This window comes from Podarcis tiliguerta (genome assembly GCF_965153285.1).
Source record: "Podarcis tiliguerta genome assembly, chromosome: 16".
NCBI classification, from domain to species: domain Eukaryota; kingdom Metazoa; phylum Chordata; class Lepidosauria; order Squamata; family Lacertidae; genus Podarcis; species Podarcis tiliguerta.
In genome coordinates this window covers 21,856,566-21,871,264 of record NC_139549.1, presented here as the reverse complement: position 1 = coordinate 21,871,264, position 14,699 = coordinate 21,856,566, and the positions used below count along the sequence as shown (strand labels likewise).

Below are 14,699 nucleotides of genomic sequence, written 5' to 3'. Positions count from 1 at the left end.
CAAAGGAGGGAGTCAGGCTGCGCCCTGACCAAAGGCCTGGTGGAACAGCTCTGTCTTGCAGGCCCTGCGGAAAGATGTCAAGTCCTGCAGGGCCCTAGTCTCTTGTGACAGAGCGTTCCACCAGGTTGGAGCCGCAGCCCAAAAAGCCCTGGCTCTGGTTGAGGCCAGCCCAACCTCTCTGTGGCCTGGGACCTCCAAGATGTTTAAATAATAAAATTATTTTTTTTAGTAAGCCACTCACTGAACAAGGGGTGGATGCCCAGCAGGCTGAAGTCCATTTCCTTGACCCTCTTGATGGACTCGGGCGACGGAGCAGGCCGCGACTTCAGGTACTGCTTCTGGGCATTGTCAGAGACTCGCCGGAGGCTCTGCAGATCCAGCGAGCGCTCGTGGTCCGTCTGCAGCAGGCTCTCCTCGTCGTCGATGATACTCTGAGGGACGCGGCCAAAGATGCCGTCTGTGTCTGAAAGGGGGGAAAGTGAAGCAGTCAGGGAGCTGTTTCAGGGCCCCTGCCAGAGGAATGGGTGGCTATCATAGAAGGGCCTTCTTGGTGGTGGTGCCACAGCTGTGGAATACGCTTCCCCCAGGTATTCACCTTGATATCGCGGGGGGACGGGACCTTTTTTTCTTACCATCCCAAACTTGTATGCATACATCCTGCTGATATTGTGTTGCATGCAATCAAAAATGTAATGTGAGGGTATAATGAGGTTGTTCATCAAGTGCAGGAGTCATAAAAAAGAAAAAAATGGTGTATAAAATTGGGAGGGCAGAGGCGAAAGTGGCAAGACCAGCTCCGGTTGTGTTAGTTCCAGACGAGGCTTTGGAGAAAGGAAAAGGTTCTCTCTCGCTTTCGTAATAATAGAAACTCAGGGACTTCCAACAAATGTGGGAAGATTCAGGACAGGTAAAAGACAGGTAAACTTCTTCCTGCACAGCTAAAGCGCTCTCCCAAAGTGATGGCCACCAACCTTTGAAAGAGCATTAGACCAATTTGTGGAGGAGAGAACTTTCGATAGCTACTAACCACGAAGGTTAAGGGCAGGGAAAGCGCTCTTGCGGTCAGGGCCTGCTGCATGCAGATTTTCCCCAGGCATCTGGGTGGCCACTGTGAGAACAGGATTTTGGACTAGATGGGCTACCGACCTGATCCAGCATGCTTTTGTAACCTTGGGGCTAGGTTACTTAACGGACCACCTTGCCCCATATATCCACGCCCGGGAACTGCTTTCCTTAGATGGGGCACTGCTGAGTATCATATGCCCTAGTAGTGTGCCCAGTTTGTGTTAAAACCAGGCTTTTAGTGTTGCAGCTCCAGCCCTCTGGAATCAGCTTCTCACAGAAATTGAGACATCACAATATTGAGGAGTCTACCAAATATGTTTTTGTTTAAGAATGTGACCTAATCATGTATGAAATACTAATTGCACAGCTGTAAGGATGGCTCTACTATTTTGAGAATTTGTAGAAGCGCTTTCAATTGTGAGAATTTGCATTTTGTCTTCTTTTAACTGTGTTGTATACTGCTTTGATGGCCTCAGGGGATAAAGAGGTTTATAAACTTGCAAAATGTAACAGAACAAAGGAATAAAACATGCAACACATTGCATGATAGCCCTGTGAGCAATTGCGGCGGCAACCTTTTTTGAGCAATCTATTATACTTGCAATAAAGAAAAAATCAATTCCCAAGGGCATGCCTGCTAATTATTGCCGCCACCCAACGAGGGCAGACCTACCTGTGGGCTTCTCGTGAGGGTTGGCAAGGATGAGGGGCCGGCCTAGGAAGAGGTGCAAGTCAAAAACATAGGGGGTCTCATCCGGCGCCACCAGGGAGTAAGCAGTACCACTTCTTCCCGCACGGGCCACTCTGCCTGGAGAGAGCAAAACAGAGAAGAGAAATGTTGGATGGCACAAAAGGTCTGTTTAATCTGTCTTTTAAGCTTGAATCTCCAACCAGTGCTGTAAAAAAGAGCGACCATTTGGGCAAAGCTGAACAGCTACAGAGCCGCATGTGTTGCAGTCAAAGGGTCCCAGTCCCTATGCAGTTTGACAAGCGCTTCCAGTTCCTCGTTGACAGTAGCCAATAGGGGGTGTAACACTCATAAAACGCCATGCAAAGCGTATGCTTTACTCCCCAGGCTGTTGTTCCTCCCACCTCTGCACCCAGACCCTTAAGACGCTGGCCTAGATGAACCGACTTAAGGCAGCTTTCACAACTTAAGCTGCACAAGGTGCCGGACCTCAAGAACTCACCGACACGGTGCAAGAAGAGTTTGGCTTTGGCCGGGAAGCTATAGTTGATGACATTGTCCAGGAGAGGGATGTCGATGCCCCGGGCGGCCAAGTCGGTGACGATCAGCACCGAGCACTTGCCATGGATGAACTTGCCCACGTTGATCTTCCGGGCTGTCTGGTCCAGGGAGCTGTAGACATGCGTGCAGTTCACACCCTGGGCTGTCAACAGCTGCAGGAGCATCAGTGAGAGGAAGCAAACTGAAGGTCAGTAAGTAAGGAGAAATCAAAAGTATCACTCGAGTTCTCCAGGTGTCCATGGGGTACAGAACAGGACTGAAATTGGGATTGGAGCTTTAGAACTTCTTCACCCTTTTCTTTAAAAACCCGGCAGGTTTCTAGTCCTCATCGTTTCGAAGAAAATTCATTTTGCTGCCGTGATGCTTTTATTGTAAATGTCTGTGTTTTTAATACATATTTTGCATGTACATACAATAAGCCTGCAACTTAGGTGGGGGCTATGTTTTGGGGGACTGCGCCTAAAGCCAAAATCGTGTGTAGTCAAAACACCTTGGTTTCAATGATGGGTGAGGATTGCCAAAGTCATTTTTCCTGAAACTCCATCCCATTTCTATTCTTTCCTTTTTTTGCCATGTGCCTAAAGCGCATGTGTGTAAGTTGTGGGCCTATTACGTGTATATAAAGAGACATATAGTTTTAAATTTATTGGTGTTTAATAACTTTTCAATGACTCCCCCCCCCCCTAAGTTTTTACTTGTTTCTATTTTATCTGTAAGCCGCCTTGAGTCTGGGGGGAAAGGTGGGAGATAACAACAACAACAACCACAACCCGTTCCTGTCCTGTGTAGACGATCCAACTTTTAAAAGAAACCTTAAAAACATAATCATCAAATATGACAGGGGTTACATGGAGACTCAGCCCCATGTCAGGCCTGTTTATTAGAGGATAATATGCCTACCGACCTGAAATCATTAGTAAGGATCTTGCCAACAGCAGCAAAAATGGTGTGAATCGCCACGTGAATGCCGCCAATGACACAAAACTCAACAAGCCGCATACCTCTTTCAGGTATTCTGTATGATGTTTCGTGGCCACAAAGACAATCGTCTGGTCCTGCGGTCTTACGACTGTCCTCAGCAGGTACAACAGGAGGGCTGGCTTGTCATCAGCACGCACGTGATAGAAAGACAGCTGTGAGGATGATTAGGTGTTTAATTATCAGTGTTGGTGCCTGCTGATTTTCTCCCAGCTTGGAGGGGTCTAGCTCAGTCTTCGCTAGTCTGACACCCTCTCCACAATAAGACATTTTTGACAACAGGAGGGTGACAGATTGGCTGAACCAGGCCTTTTTCCCCAGCCAGAACTCACCAAAACTCAGTTCCAGGATCATTGCCATGATAAGAGGACAAGGGAGGCATTCATGGTGAGCCTTTTTTCTAGAAAAATTGCCCTGAGACTAACCACTCAAAGTCAACCTAATCTGGTATAAGGGAGCTTTTTATGCCTCCTTGCAGCTTAGGATATACAGTGGTACCTCGGGTTAAGTACTTAATTCATTCCGGAGGTCTGTTCTTAACCTGAAACTGTTCTTAATCTGAAGCACCACTTTAGCTAATGGGGCCTCCCGCTGCCGCCGCCCCACCGGAGCACGATTTCTGTTCTCATCCTGAAGTAAAGTTCTTAACCCGAGGTAATTCTTCTGGGTTCGCAGAGTCTGTAACCTGAAGCGTATGTAACCTGAAGCGTATGTAACCCGAGGTACCACTGTTGTTATACACACACACACACATGGGCTGCTGCCCCTGCTCACCAACCCCTACCACAGCGGACATTTCCCTTCTTTTAAGGGAAATTCCCTTATTCCGAATAGGATTCCTCGCAAGAAAAGGTAAAAGTTGACAGCTATGACCCCCACTTACCCACTGCTTGCCAGTACTCCACCCTGCCCCATTACATTTCCCCCAAACCCACCATTTCCTCACAGCTACTTCAAACCCCTGTATATCTTCTGTGCTCCTCCATCCCTGCTTTCTTCAGACCTCCACTGTTGTTTAAAGCCGCCATTTTAAAACCTCATTTGTTCCCTACACACACCCGCAAACCCCAAACTCAAGGATGAAAACTGGCATTTTTTACAAGCGCCAAATAATAATAATAATAATGATCCGTCAGTATGGCAAAGCCTGCATTTTGGAAGTCTCTGCCCATTGATACTGGGCAGACACACAAAAATATAGCCTCCTCTCTATCCTCCATTCAGGCAAGGGAGCAGCAATATTAAGGGCACACTCCAGCCAAGCAAATAATACCCGAGAGAGCTCTCAAGGGCCGCAGTTGGTCACTGAGGCAGAGGTTGCCCACCCTGAGTTAGCAAAACTGCCAAGTTGGCTCAAGCAGATAAGAGGAGCAGCAACAGGGAAGCCATATGAACGGCCATATGTGCCCCGCTCCCCAATTTCGGCAGATCCTAATGCCAAACTCCTCCCCTTCCCCAAACTGCCCCTCCCAAGATATCCATACTTCCTGCTTACCTTGAGCTGCTCGCTCAGCTTGGATTCCACATCCAATCGGATCAACACCGGCTCTGTAAGACCTGTAGAAAGGAAGTTTGGGCAGAGGGGAGAGAATATGAAACTACATCTCGCTCTGGATTTTCCAGATGCTCTCAGCAGGGTGGATTTGATTTCAATCAAATCAATTTACATCACGATTTAAATCACTAGTCAGTAAGACTTGATTTAAATCACTAGTCAGTAAGATTTAAATCATTTTTTTTACAGAAAGCCTCGTTCTTGCTAGTATAATCTTAATATTTACAACCAGACGAAGGTTTCATTTTTGGAATAAAAAATTTTCAGAGTAGTTTTTACAGTTATATCAAAAATTATTGTTTTGTTTATACTATTAGAGATACACAGACCGATAATTATGAAATTATTGTGAGGTTTAATAAGTTAACTGTTTATATTTGGACAACTTTTCTGCTCTACTTTATTGGAAGGAGAAAAATAATCATTTCCTTAATAACAACTTAAACAATTTATTTAACTAAAACTAAAAAGGCTACAGCATTATAGCATATGTATCCATGTTTGTTAACTGATGTAGTCAATTTTTTTAAAAAAACACCAGACTGAGTTTTAGCACACATGAAAAACTTAAAACAAACCCTTATTTCCTGATGAATAGCGTTTGGACTATAATGCAACTTAAATAGAAAACTATCTTTAGAAAGATTTTTCCTCCCAAAGCGTTTTTTTAAAAATCTGATTTAAATCAAAAAAATCTGATTTAAATAAAAAAGAATCTGCTTTTTTAATTTTTATTTTAATTATTGATTTTTATCCACCCTGGTTGCATCTCACTCTGTAATGAGGATAAAGGTATTTTCCAGATGCTCTCAGCAATCTAGATCAATGGGACCGGGGGATTTATTTAAAAGGACTCACTAAAAACAATCATGAATCCCAGGAAATGCTGGTTGCTAAGGGTGCTAAGAGACCTCCCCTATTCCCCTCACAGAGCTACGGTTCCCAGAGTGGTTTCACAGTCAATCCCTCTCTCTGGGGAACTGTGAGATTGGGCCTCCGGTACGCAAAGGCGGCACCCGAGACCAGGTCAGTTTCCTTACCAGCTCGAGCAAACTCCACGAGAAGTTTCGGCAGGGTGGCAGAGAAGAGAACGGTCTGGCGGTTCTCAGGCAGCCTCGAGATGATCTCCTGCAGCTGCTCTGCAAAGCCCATCTCAAAGAGCCTGGCAAGGCAAGGGGAAAAAGGCGTTTTGAAGAGATACATAAAGCAAACAGGAGAAGACCAAGCGGCAGGGCAGAGGATCTGAAAAAATATGCAACATGATTCAGCCTGGCTTACAGATGTGGTACAGCCCTGCACACGCACGTGGTACAGCCCCCTCCCCAGGACTGTAGCACTTCAGAGCACCCACAGGGAATCCTTTTTTTAAAAAATGAAGTGTTCCTCTGTTACCTATTTTGGAAAGTTGCTTGCTATGTGTTTATTTATTGAAGTATTTCTACATCTTCCACTCACAAACCACCAGAGCAGTTTACAGCAACATTAAAACAGATATTTTATTTTTTTTGCTTTCTTAGAATTCCAGAGTGGCGCTACCCTGGAAGAAGTTTCTGGTTTCCAATACAGTGGTACCTCTGGTTAAGAACTTAATTCGTTCTTAACCTGAAACTGTTCTTAACCTGAGGTACCACTTTAGCTAATGGGGCCTCCTGCTGCCACCGGAGCACGATTTCTGTTCTCATCCTGAAGCAAAGTTCTTAACCCAATGTACTATTTCTGGGTTAGTGGAGTCTGTAACCTGAAGCATCTGTAACCCGAGGTACCACTGTACAAAGATGGTTGAAGAAGAGGGAAAGGGTTGGGATGAGAAGCTATAAGAATATCTTGCAAACCGAAGTTTCATTTTTAAAAAGCCACACACTATGGAAGGAATTCCATGGCAACATATATATCTCACAAAGACAAAATGTACTTCATTAAAAAGAAAACCTATATAGTTTTAAAGGGTGAAAGGTAAAGGTACTCCTGACCACTAGGTCCAGTAGTGGACGACTCTGGGGTTGCGGCGCTCATCTCGCTCTATAGGCCGAGGGAGCTGGCGTTTGTCTGCAGACAGCTTCCGGGTCATGTGGCCAGCATGACTAAGCTGCTTCTGGTGAACCAGAGCAGCGCACGGAAATGCTGTTTACCTTCCCGCCGGAGCGGTACCTATTTATCTACTTGCACTTTGATGTGCTTTCGAACTGCTAGGTTGGCAGGAGCTGTGACCGAGCAACGGGAGCTCACCCCGTCGCGGGGATTTGAACCGCTGACCTTCTGATTGGCAAGTCCTAGGCTCTGTGGTTTAGACCAAGCATTCCCGTTTTAAAGGGTAGCCTTCATCAAATCTACAGATATTTTCGACTACAACTCCCATCAACCCCAGCCAGCTAATCTTGGAATTTGAATTGTTTTGGCTCAGAAGTTCCTTTTCCACATGGGGTACACACACCACCAAGAATTCACAGCTGAAAAAGCCAAAACTGTCACCAGGCTTCTCTTCCCTAAATGGAAGAACCAAGCAACACAGCTCAGAGGCAGGACATCTGCTTTGCATGAAGAAAGTCCCAGGTTCAATCCCCATCATCTCCAGGCAGGACTGGCAGAAATCCTTCTCTGAAATTCTTGATAGCTCAGTCGGTAGAGCGTGAGACTCTTAATCCCAGGGTTGTAGGTTTGAGCCCTACGTTGGGCAAAAAGTTTGCAATGGGTTGGGCTAGATGACCCTCGTGGTCCCTTCCAACTCTACAAATCCAGGACAGCTGCTGCCAGTCAGTGTGGAGAATATTGAGCTAGATGGACCAGGAGGCTGACTCAGCATAAGGGAAGGGAAGTTCAGTGGTTAGAGCATCTGCCTTGCATGCAGAGGATCCCTAGTTCTATGCCCAATGGCATCTCCAGGTAAAACTGGGAAAGATTACCTGTCCAAAATCCTGGACAGCCGCTGCCAATCAGAATAGACAATATTGACCTAGATAGATCAAAGGCCTGCCTCAGAAGATGCTGGCTTCCTAGGTTCCCGTTTCCAAATGCTGTGGCCTGATCTCCTGCCTGGGAAAATAGGCGCTCCCCCAAGTGGCCAGGAACTCACCTGTCTGCTTCGTCAAAGACCACGTATTCCACACTCTGCAGCTTGAGCTTCATCTCTATGGCCACGTGCATCAGCCGGCCAGGAGTTGCAATGATTCTGTGGGAGGCAAGCAAAGGACACATTGGCTGCAGGGTTTTCTTACAAGTTCAGAAAGAATACTGAATTGTACCTGTGCCAGCCCAGCAGATCGAAATGGGCTTATACAAAACCTGGTTATGGGAGAGGCATCAGGATGAATGCAAGGGGCAACCAGGAAGCCTGTTAAAACAAGCCCCTGGTTTCCTAGTCACCGGCCCAAGTTTTTAGACTCACACAATGCTTTTTTTGTCTTTAAAAAAATGTTTAGGGGTACTCTCATTTTGACTCAAGAAAATCACCATTTTATAGTTCAAATCGGGAAAAACAAATACAGTGGTGCCCCGCAAGACGAATGCCTCACAAGACGGAAAACCCGCAAGACGAAAGGGTTTTCCGTTTGCAGAGGCGCTTCGCAAGACGAATTTCCCTATGGGCTTGCTTCGCAAGACGAAAATTGACGAAAATTTTTGAGGTTTTTTTCCGCTCCAAAACCCCTTTTTCTGAAGCGCTAAGCTGCTAAAAGCATTTTAGCAGCAAAACCGCTAACCCCTTAAGCCTTTAATAGGCGTTAATAGCCCTTAAACTGTCAATAGCGCTAATAGCGCTAATCCGCTAATGGGGTTGCTTCGCAAGACGAAAAAACCGCAAGACGAAAAGACTCGCGGAACGGATTCTTTTCGTCTTGCGAGGCACCACTGTACAGTAAATGGACAAAAATACGAAGATTTGCAAAATGTTTAGGGGTATGTGTCCCCACCAGGAAAAAAAAGCACTGGACTTACATATCAGGGTTTTCATGCAGAGCTGCAAACTGGTCTTCCATCCTGGAAGAGAGGAGAGGCAGAAGGCAAATTTAGAAAGCAGGAAAACCTCCCCGCCCCCCTTTGTGTCTAACTTTGACTGCCACGCTCGCATCTTATGTCATGCCTTTTAAAAAAAATAAAAATTTTTTTTTATTACATATAACAATACGGATGTTAGAAAGGACAGTGGCTTGCCTGCTTAACATCATATGGTCCACAACTACAGAAACAAAATGTATTGCTTCAATGGCACTTTTAAGCACCAACACTGGATATTTATTTTTATTTATTTAGATTTCCTAGTTAGCAATCAACTTTATGGAAGGCTCACTCCCTGGAAAGGCAGGGGGATGAGTTACAATGCTGAATCAGATGGACCTCAAGGCCACAGTCACACCATAAGTTTAAAGCATATGATACTACTTTAAACATTCATTACTCCCCGCCCCCCAAGGATTCTGGGAGTTGTAGTTTGCTCAGGCCGAGAGTTGTTAGGAAACCCTTATTCCCCTTCCCAGAGCTACAATCCCCAGAATGGTTTAACAATCAATCCTTCTTCTCTGGGAACTGTAGCTCTGTGTAAGGGAATAGGCGACCTCTTAACTACTCAGCCCATAACGAACTACAGTTCCCAGGATTCCTTGGGGGAAGCCGTGAATGTTTCAAGTGCGTTGTAGCGCTTCAAACATTATCTTGTGAATGTGACCTTGGTTCTTCAACAATGTGACTTCCTGTGAGGCCTAAACATAGGGCAAGTCAAAAATCTTTGTGTGTGTTTTTTAATGTCAAACTTACTTGTCTCCTCCAAGGATCAGGGCCGTTTTCAGGCCTGTGTATCGGCCAAGCTGTAGTGGGAGGGGGGGGGAAGAGTGGGGGAAAAAACCAGTCAAAAACTTGCATTTGGTCCCAAGATATCCTTCCAGCTGTCTAATAACCAAAAGAAAGCCAGGGGCTTGATGAGCCTCATGCTTGAACAAGCCCACCTTCACTTGACCCCAAGCCCTGCTAAACTCGCAACAAAATCCTGTGGCAGTATGTTCCTCTGGTCAACTGCACATTGTCCATAGATCTCTGCAGCCTCAGAGAGCTTCAGAGGCTGCATTCAGACATCAGGCTTATAGCGTTCATTTTGCTGGTTATACTGCAAGAACATCTCCCCTGTCTTCTAACCCTTTTGCACTGCTGCACCTGTTGAGTTACAGAACTGCGGCTTTTCGATTAATATACCGCCATGTAGTGCTAAAGTTTAAACAACAAAGACCCTCGTATGCTGGGATAACTGCTCCATTTAAAAAGAAAGAAAGAAAGAAACTGCAACTTGAAAAAGCTCCCACAATTTCCCAAGTGAACAGGGTTGCAAGCAGGCTCTTTTTTTCCGTGAAACAACATGGATAATGAACATTGGTATTATTATTATTTAATAAATTTCTATACCACTCTTCATCTGAGGATCCCAGGGCAGTTAACAATATAAAAATGCAATATATAGCATTTATATAGCATAGCAACAAATAAAAACAACAACCCTAAAAACCACCGTTTAAAAGACCATAGATTGGCTTATTAGCCAAAGGCCTGGGAAAAGAGGAATATTTTTGCCTGGTGTGTAATGATACATGGGAATTAACAAGTAAGGAAACGTGGGGGAAATGGAATAAAGCACTGCCTAAATGCAGCTAGTACAAAGGCTTCTAAGCGACCAAGACTGTTTTTGCCACTCTTGAGTCCCATCTGAACCACATCAAGCAACACAAAGGCTAATAATATATTGACAATATTCATATAACACTACCAAACTATTTCAAAATTCATAAACAGAAGACATGTAATATGTGCAAAGAGTCACAAACAAAGAAGAGTCAAGTAACTATTGCATAAACAGAATGATTTAAAGGCTTTAAAGCAGCCTTTCTCAACCTGCGGGTCCCCAGACGTTGTTGGACTACAACTCCCATCATCCCTAGCTAGCAAGGCCAGAGCTCAGGGATGATGGGAGTTGTAGTCCAACAACATCTGGGGACCCACAGGTTGAGAATCGCTGCCTTAAAGACTCTTTAAGTCCCAGCCTTCCCTCCCTTCCCTTTGGCTTACCTCCTTGGTGAACTTGAGGGTCTGCAAGGCAAGCTCTCTGGTCGGAGAGAGGATAAGAGCCCGTGCCCCGGTCTTGGCACTGTGCACTTTCAGCTTCTCAAACATGGGGATGAGGAAGCAGGCCGTCTTTCCGCTGCCCGTCCTCGCCATCGCCACCACATCCTTGCCGTCCAGGATCACGGGGATGGTCTGCAAAACAAAGCCGATTCAGAGTGGAGGCAGGGGAAATCGAACGACAGCAGCAAACCTGAAGTCAGGGACTGTGCAAACTCATCCAACAGGATGAGGAATCTCCTCACAACTCTCAGAACCCTTAACTACAACTTAGAGTTAGGATGCGGCCTAGGAAACACACAACCAAGTTTACACGCAAAATGTCATGAAGATAATGATGAAAAAACAACTTGATTGTCCCCATATTGAAGATTTTGGGGTGAGGGGAAGGAGGCTAGGGAGGGAGGGAGGGAGGGAGAGATCTGAATAAAATTTCATAATATTGTAGAGTTGGAAGGTGGAACAGGCTTTTTTTTTACTCCTGCTCCATAGGATAGGACTCACACCAATGAGTTCATGTTGTAAGAAAGGAGATTCCAACTAATAATAATAATAATATTTTATTTATATCCTGCCCTCCCCAGCCAAAGCCAGGCTCAGAGCAGCTAACAACAATAAAACTAACACAGCATTCTAAAATCAATTGATTTAAATATCAATTCAAAATCAAATTAATGGCAACCATTGGGCTAAAGTTCTGTGAGGATTACCAAAAGAGGGGGTCAGGCTGTGCCTTGGCCAAAGGCCTGGTGGAACAGCTCCGTCTTGTAGGCCCTGTGGAAAGATGTCCGGTCCCGCAGGGCCCTAGTCTCTTGTGACAGAGCGTTCCACCAGATCGGGGCCACAACTGAAAAAGCCCTGGCTCTGGCTGAGGCCAGCCTAACCTCCCTGTGGCCCGGGACCTCCAGGATATTTTTGTTTGAAAACTGTAAGGTCCTCTGTGGGACATACCAGGAGAGGCAGTCCCGTAGGCACGAGGGTCCTAGGCCGTATAGGGCTTTAAAGGTTAAACCTGATCCTGTAATCCATCAGGAGCCAGTGCAGCTGGTACAGCACTGGGGGAATGTGATCCTGCAGAGAGGACTCCGTAAGGAGTCTCGCCGCGGCATTCTGCGCCCGCTGGAGTTTCTGGGTCAGTCTCAAGGGCAGCCCCACGTAGAGTGAGTTACAATAATCCAGTCTGGAGGTGACCGTCACGTGGATCACAGCGGCTAGGTCAGGGCGAGAGAGGTAAGGAGCCAACTGCTTAGCTTGGCGGATGTGAAAAAATGCTGCCTTTGTTATAGCTGCAATCTGCGCCTCCATGGAAAGGGAGGTGTCGAATATTTATACCCCGCCCATCTGGCTGGGTTGCTCCTAAACATCAGGAAGAACTTTCTGACACTAAGAGCTCCTTCGTTTTTAAACAGAGGTTGGATAGCCATTTATCACAGATGCTTTAGTTGACATTCCTGCATTGTAGGGGGTTGGGAGTAGATGACCCTTGGGGACCTTTCATAAAATCATAGAATTGTAGCGTTGGAAGGGACCCTGAGGGTCATCTAGTCCAACCCCCTGAAATGCATGAACAGAATATTTCTAAAGCAAAAATGAAAAGACCGGCTTAGATGGACCCTTGATTTCTGATCCAGCATGGCATTTCCTGGGTCCTCACCTTCCTCTGGATAGGAGTCGGTATTTTGTACCCTTTCTTCATGATCCCTTTGAACACAGGGTAGCCCAGACCTAAGGGAGGAAACAGTTAATTGAAATTCAGCATTATTTTCAAATCTGGAGCGCAGGGCAGGGAGGGCGCTGGACCAGATGGGCCTTTGGCCTGATCCAGAACCCTGCTGCCCACGACCCGTACAAAAACCTTAGAATGCAATCCCATATCTGCATCTATAGCATGCCTTGCCAAGTAATACTTCTGAATATGGCTCACTGGAGGTCAACACCCCAAAAGAATTTGGTGTACACGTTTGCCTCTGGCGTATGGGCATAGGCATTGATCACTATCAGCAAGAGCCCATAGAATAGGATGCTCCAATCATCAGGTGAGCACAAAGTGGATGATAATCAGCTACAGAGATTAGATATAGTGTTTTCAGCTCATCGGAACTAAAACTATTCCGTTTTTAAATGAACATTTTCAGCAGTGCCGAGAACTGCTTAGCCAATTTCGGTGCATTTCAGCAAATGGTCTCTCATTCTCTAGCATTGCCCCTCATTTGCCTTCTCTTTCAACAGCCCTCAAAGCACAATAATTATAAAGAACCGAATTAATTAACATTAGTGTGGAGGCAAAATCCCTTCCTCACTGCATCGCCACAACTGCATTTGTTTTATTTTGAAATCTTTAAGATAACATTTTAGTTTTCTGTTATGTTGCTTTGACTGTATATTTAATATTTGACTTTCTTAAGATTGTTTTATTTATGTTTTATGGATTGAATATGCTGTAAACCGCTTTGAGATTTTTCTTAAAAATATAAAGTGGCATAGAAATTAAATAAATAAATAGGCCAAACCACCCTAAGAGAGTGGAGGGCACTTTGCTGCGGGCTGCCACAAACCTTGTTCTGGCCCCTGCTAGCATACAAGAACAGCCGATTTTGTAACATTAAAAAAGCTCTCCCTCACTCACCCATGGACTGAAAGCCCCCTGATTTCTTCTTTTTCTTGTTCTGGGCCCGAACCATTTCCTGGGTGTCTAGCTCGACATCAGAAGTGCAATCCGCTGCCGGAAAAGCTGGAACCGGCATCTCATAGTCCTTTGAACCACACCAAAAAAGAAAGAGAGTGAGTTTGAATACAAAGCAGCAACAAGAAGAACCAACCCCGAGTGGGTTACAACCCAGTGTTTTCTCCACCCTGTATTATCCTCACAACAACCCTGAGAGGTTGTTGTTGTGGTTGTTTAGTTGTGCCCGACTCTTCGTGACCCCATGGGCCAGAGCACGCCAGGCCCTCCTGTCTTCCACTGCCTCCCGCAGTTTGGTCAAACTCATGCTGGTAACTTCGAGAACACTGTCCAACCATCTCGTCCTCTGTCATCCCCTTCTCCTTGTGCCCTCCATCTTTCCCAACATCAGGGTTTTTTCCAGGGAGTCTTCTCTTCTCATGAGGAGGCCAAAGTACTGGAGCCTCAGCTTCAGGATCTGTCCTTCCAGTGAGCACTCAGGGCTGGTAGGTTAGGCTGAAGAGCTGATTTGTTTGTTTCGGGCAAGGGGTTGCTTTGCCATTTTCTTACCATTCAGGTCCCAACCTCTCCTCCAAGGATGGCTCTACCTCGCCTCATTTCATCCTCACAACAACCCAGCGAGGTAGGCTTAACCTGAAACTGTTCTTAACCTGAAGCAGCACTTTAGCTAATGGGGCCTCCTGCTGCCGCCGGAGCACGATTTCTGTTGTCATCCTGAAGTAAAGTTCTTAACCCGAGGTTATATTTCTGGGTTAGCGGAGTATGTAACCTGAAGCGTATGTAACCTGAGGTACCACTATACTGGCCCCAGGCTCCCGATCCTTGCCTTAAGCCCCGACACCTATGAAGGGAGGGGGTCTCCCCCTTACCTGCTGCTCGTCCAAGTCCCTATCCTTGCACCGCCGCTGCCTTTTCCTCCGCCGCCCCGTGGCCTGGGCAGGAGCCATGGGAGAAGCGCCACCAACAACCTCCGGGCCGAAGAAGTCACTCCGAATCCAGGAAGGCAGGGAGCCACGTGCGCCGAATGGGCGGGGCCCCGGTGATCGGAGGCGGGACATCCATTAAGCCCCGCC

The 14,699-nt window shown here is 46.1% G+C and overlaps 1 protein-coding gene across 1 annotated transcript in view; it reads right to left on the bottom strand.

Moving 5' to 3' along the window:
• The window catches only part of DDX54 (DEAD-box helicase 54), a 23,975-nt gene extending 9,276 nt beyond the window's left edge, over nt 1-14,699 (bottom strand). The window contains exons 1-13 of the mRNA XM_083417637.1: nt 14,496-14,699; nt 13,570-13,696; nt 12,598-12,668; nt 10,890-11,078; nt 9,594-9,643; nt 8,778-8,819; nt 7,918-8,013; nt 5,888-6,009; nt 4,788-4,849; nt 3,316-3,447; nt 2,256-2,466; nt 1,739-1,873; nt 242-463 (exon numbers count right to left, since the gene is read on the bottom strand). Coding sequence (XP_083273763.1) covers nt 242-463; nt 1,739-1,873; nt 2,256-2,466; nt 3,316-3,447; nt 4,788-4,849; nt 5,888-6,009; nt 7,918-8,013; nt 8,778-8,819; nt 9,594-9,643; nt 10,890-11,078; nt 12,598-12,668; nt 13,570-13,696; nt 14,496-14,684 — 1,648 coding nt within the window. The 5' untranslated portion in view covers nt 14,685-14,699. The remainder of the gene's footprint in view (nt 1-241; nt 464-1,738; nt 1,874-2,255; nt 2,467-3,315; nt 3,448-4,787; nt 4,850-5,887; nt 6,010-7,917; nt 8,014-8,777; nt 8,820-9,593; nt 9,644-10,889; nt 11,079-12,597; nt 12,669-13,569; nt 13,697-14,495) is intronic.